The sequence below is a fragment of the Epargyreus clarus genome, unplaced genomic scaffold, assembly GCF_041222505.1.
Source record: "Epargyreus clarus isolate Ecla_fem2 unplaced genomic scaffold, WU_Ecla_fem_2.2 ptg000035l, whole genome shotgun sequence".
NCBI classification, from domain to species: domain Eukaryota; kingdom Metazoa; phylum Arthropoda; class Insecta; order Lepidoptera; family Hesperiidae; genus Epargyreus; species Epargyreus clarus.
This window is the reverse complement of record NW_027332240.1, coordinates 32,501-37,500: the sequence shown is the minus strand read 5'-3', so window position 1 is coordinate 37,500 and position 5,000 is coordinate 32,501. Positions and strand designations below refer to the sequence as shown.

General features: G+C 43.2%; 1 protein-coding gene across 1 annotated transcript in view; it reads right to left on the bottom strand.

The window, feature by feature from the left end:
• LOC140756701 (uncharacterized) overlaps positions 1-2,198 on the bottom strand; it is a 2,959-nt gene extending 761 nt beyond the window's left edge. The window contains exons 1-2 of the mRNA XM_073092256.1: positions 1,056-2,198; positions 1-746 (exon numbers count right to left, since the gene is read on the bottom strand). The exon at positions 1-746 is cut by the window's left edge and continues 361 nt beyond it. Of these exons, the coding sequence (XP_072948357.1) occupies positions 1-746; positions 1,056-2,198 (1,889 nt within the window). The remainder of the gene's footprint in view (positions 747-1,055) is intronic.
• Positions 2,199-5,000: the final 2,802 nt, after the last annotated feature.

Genomic DNA, 5,000 nt, shown 5'->3' with positions numbered 1-5,000 from the left:
TCAGTCAGTCGGTCGGTTTCTAGTTTTAAGTTATATTTTGCGAAACTTATGGGGAACTTTGAGAGATCAGGGGAAGAGTGCAAGCTGGCTGCCTCTTTTGCAGCTTGGTCAGCCGCCTCATTACCAATGAGCCCAATGTGGGATCTAACCCAGACAAATTCAATTGAACCTATGAGTTGGATATTGTGTATCAAGTTGTGAATTTCTACGACGAAGGAGTTAGTCGAGTTGCGATTTTGTATTTCCAACAGGGCAGACTTAGAGTCGGAAAGGATGGTAACGCTGGCGACGCCCTTCGCGGCGCAGTACTCGAGTGCTCTTAGGATGGCCAACAATTCCGCTTGAAATACAGAGCAACAGCTATGTAATTTCAGCTTTCTGGTTTTTATGTTACCATCTGGGTGATACGCCACGAAAGCAGCGCCAACGAGACCATCATGCTTGCTACCATCGGTGTACACTCTTGTAGTGTCCAACGGCACCTTCTCATCGAGTTCGCCCTGATTGCTGACGCTATCGAATGGGATGTGGAATCTTTGAGACGGATGTAGAAGATTAGAAGGGTGAGCTGATCGGTCGTATGTAAGATCTTGCGGTAGAAATTTTGTGTTTCCTGTTCTTTTGGTGAGTTGAGTTTCGGCTAATTCGTTGATTTTAAGGTCTATGGGGGTGAAGTCTGCTAGGGCTATAGCGGCAGCTGCGGAGATGGTTCTGAAACCTCTGATTTTTTTGATGGCGAAGCTTCTCTGTAATGATTTAAGTTTGTTTCTGACTGATTGATATTTGGTAGCAGTTGACCATATTTCCGCAGCGTATGTTATTATGGGTTCTATGACGTTGTTATAGATTATGCTAATGTTGTCTGGATGAACGCCCCAAGTGGGTCTTACGAATAAACTGAGTTTATTATATATATTTTGAGCTTTAGTTATAGAATTGTTAACATGTTTTATAAATTTTAGGTTTTTATCTATTGTAATTCCGAGGTATTTTATTTCATTTGAAAAAGGGATCTGATTGTTATTGACTGTAATTTTGCATTTTGTTGCTTTTACGGTAAAGGCTATGGCTTGGGTTTTACTGGACGCGAATTCCAACTTAACTTTTCGACCCCACTCAGTAACAGTTTTTAGGGCAATGTTGGTATCGCTCTCCAGCTCAGTGATGTTGTTCGCTGAGGTTATCAACAACAGGTCGTCGGCAAAAGCCTGAAGGTGACAAGTAGGAGGAAGGTCTACGCACAGAAGCTCGTCCACTATTAAATTCCAGAACAAAGGTCCTAAAACAGACCCCTGTACGCAGCCGCGCGACAAATCTCTATGAACCGTAGCATCTGCATAGTTCAGGGCCACGGACCTGTTGTTGAGGTAGCTTTGGATGAGTCTATATAGATTAGCAGGGCATCTGACGTCGTGAAGTCTGTTTAACAGCGCTGGCCACCAGGCATGGTCAAACGCTCCCTTGATATCCAAGGATATCGCAATGACCATTTTCCCATCCTTTTTGTCATTTTTGATTAATGTTACGGCTTGAGCAAGTGCGTCGGTAGTGGACCTTTGCTCACGAAAGCCGAATTGGTTGTTATGTAAATTATTGGTTACATTTAAGTGGTATACTAGTCTTTTTGCTATTAGCTTTTCTAGCACTTTACCGAAAATATCAAGTAATCCTATGGGGCGGTAAGCGGAGATCTCATTATAATCTGATTTATTAGGTTTGGGTAGGGTTTTGACGAAAGCTTTCTTCCAAGGTGTTGGGAAATGTGCGAGATGTAGACATTGGTTCATGATCTGAGGGATGACATCAGGGAAAGCTTCGGTGAATTTAGAGCAAATATCCGCTGTCAGATGGTCGGGACCTGGGGCCTTGTTTGGATTCATCGACAATATACAGTCCATGACCTCCTCCATTGTGAAATCGACTTCATTCGGTGTTGTAGGGATTTCAGAAGCTTTAATTCTTAGACATTTTTGAGATTCCAGCCAGTCGGGTGTGTCTGTTGGATAGAATTTATCGAGCAGAGCATTTGCTGATTCCTCGCTTGACTTAGTGAAATGATTATTTCCAATGTTTAAGGTAGTTGGAGGTGTAGGTTGAGGTGAGCACTTTAGCAACCTGTTAGTGAGAGACCATACGTCCTCCTTGCCTTGTCTGCTACAGAAGGTCCTAAAGTGCTCAGTGGAGGCTTTGGATAACATTAGTTTATATTCGTCTTTGAGGTTTTGTCTTTCTATTAGGATATTATTTAATGGTTTGTTTTTCCTTTTCAGGTCCTGTATGCGGTGATGGAAGAAAACGACTTTCTTCTTCAGTTGCTCCAGCTCATCGTTCCACCAAGGTATGTTCTTTAACTTATTTTTCTTAGATTTTAAGGTTTTTTGGCATGCTTTTTGTATGTTTGTAGTGAAAGTTTTTATATATTTGTCTAATTCTGTTTTGTTTAAATTTTTGATTTCAGGAATGCGGAGGGAGGAGTTGTTCATTTCGCAGGTTATCGACTCCTTCACTTGGTTCCAGTCAGCGTTGCAAGTTATATATCGGTAAGTGGTGAGCGTCTTTTTATGTTTTAGTTTGTCTTTGTTTATGTTAAATGCAAAATCAATGGCATGATGTTCCGATGTTGGACAAGCGTCGTAATTTATCTTCCAGTGGTTAATTTTTGATGCAATTGAGTCGGATGCAATGGTAAGATCAATTACTGAAGTTCTAAGGTTGCCTGAAGAAGAGGACTCGAAGGTAGGATTATTTCCCACATTGCAGAGGGCGAGATTGTGCGACGTTACTATTTCCAGTACCTCACGGCCTCTTTTATTGGCAATGTGCGAGCCCCAGACCGGGTGCCACCCATTAAAATCGCCGCAGACTATGACGTCTTTGTTATCTATATTTTGTAATAAGAGATCTAGTTGATTGAGTGTATTATTATCGTCTGTCTTTGGTTCGATATATACAGATATGAGATATATTTTTCTGGATTTATATGTAATTTGGGCAGTGCTTATGTTGGAAGTAGAGTGGCTTGCTATACCTAGGGCGGCGCCTATTCCAGTCTTAATTGCTACCACCGCCTTTACTCGCGTATTTGTAGCGTATTGAAATAGGTCATACCCGTGAATGTTTTTCATGGTATTGTATTTACCGACATATGGCTCTGTTATGAAGACGACGTCATAATCATTGTCGGTGACGTATTTGACAAATTCTTTTTCACTAACATAGCATCTGCCCAAGTTGCATTGGATAATTTTGAGATTTTTACAAGACTGCTCATTGTTCATAGATGTTTTAATTTGATGGCGATTCCAATGGATGGCTGACTGTGATTGCTATAGGCCATAATCGATACGTTCTATGACTCTGTATCGCATGGCCTCCTTGATCGGGCATCTATTGGAGAAGGCAGAGTGTTTGGTATCCGCTGTGGTCTTCGATTTGCTATTTTTGCTGGCGCAGTTGTGGCAAGTCGCTGCTTCAGCATTGTTCTTAGATGCGCAGTTGTCCATGGTATGACCCTCTACACCACAGTGTGTGCAAAGTGTCTCTTCCCTGGAGCAATGCTTTTTCAAGTGCCCGAACTGCAGGCACTTATGGCACTGCAGTAGGGGCACGAATTCTTCGACGTGGACCTTTTGATGGTCCACGTTGAGTCTTCCCAATTCTATTATTTTCTTCCAGACGTGGGAGGAGGTCAGGAACACTGCGTTATACAAGTTGTCATTTTTGTTGCGCCGCTCGAACTTGAATTGCAGGTCCTCGGCGCTGGGCCTCAACAGTCCCACTTCCGGATTTTGTTGGACTATGAGTTTGACTACCTCATTTGTTGTGGTCTGCTTAGTTATACCTTTAAGTATTACCATAGGCTTCAATTTCCGTGATGGTTCCGCTCGGATGTCTTTGGCTGATTCTAATCTTTTGAGGGTCTCATCGCGCTGCTCTGCAGTATCGAACTCGACCCTCAATTGATTTTTGCCGACCGCTTGGATGCCAGCTGGCGCATAGGATGTCTCCTTAAAACTTATGCCACTACGCCACTTCTCCGTCACCTCTTTCCTATTCTTCCCCTCTGAGGTCGGATATATTATCAGCGAGGGCTTAGTTTTAGGCAATGAGTTGGGGGGGATAGTTTGGGTATCAATAGGTGGGCTGATAACCCTCGAGGAGGCCACTTGTGCGTACGAAGTACGCGCTCCCTTATTTGGTGCTGGTGCAGGTGCGGCTAATCTGGTTATTTCAGCCTTGATTGTGTTTTCAATGGCGGCTTTCACTTCACCCAGCATACTGCTTTGATCCAGAGACACCATCGTTTCCCGGGAGAGCGTCTCGATCTCCTTTGCGAACCCGACAACGAGTTTTTTATTCTCGGAGGTGACGCTCTTTCCCGCTGTGATGGCGAAAACGATACGTCTGGACAAATGCTGAATCTGTTTCAGCCGCTCTACGTCATTCGAGGCATGTGCGTCGAAAAACGTATCACCTGCCACGACTTCCGGCTGATCAGAGGAAGTACTCGCCATTTTGGAGATTAACGGAATAAGTGTGTATTATGTGTATCAGAAACAGAAATTAGACAAATGATAGATCGGAGAAGAAAGTTGAAAGCGAATAGAAGTCAATTCCGCGAATTGAAAAAATCTCAGGTGTCGGACCCGAATCTCGTCCACCTAAGGTGTTACGATAAAGGGTGGGTGGGCGGGCAAATTTTTCCGATTTTTCGGGTATAAAACCAGGAATTCCGGGAGAACCACCACTCCTACAGAGACGCGAGTGGTGTCTGCGGATAGGTGTTATTGCAACGGAGCTATTAATGCAAAAATGGAAGAAATCTAACGAGGGGGGGCCAAGAAATATGCGAAAAACTGATTTCAAAAAGTGCAAAAATTAAGAATTCGATTAATTTGAAAAATATTTATCTGACAGAAGAAAATGAGGTATCCGGTGAAAGGTTAGAGAGAGACGAATCCGAGGACACCAAAAATGTTGAGATGCGACGAAGGAATACG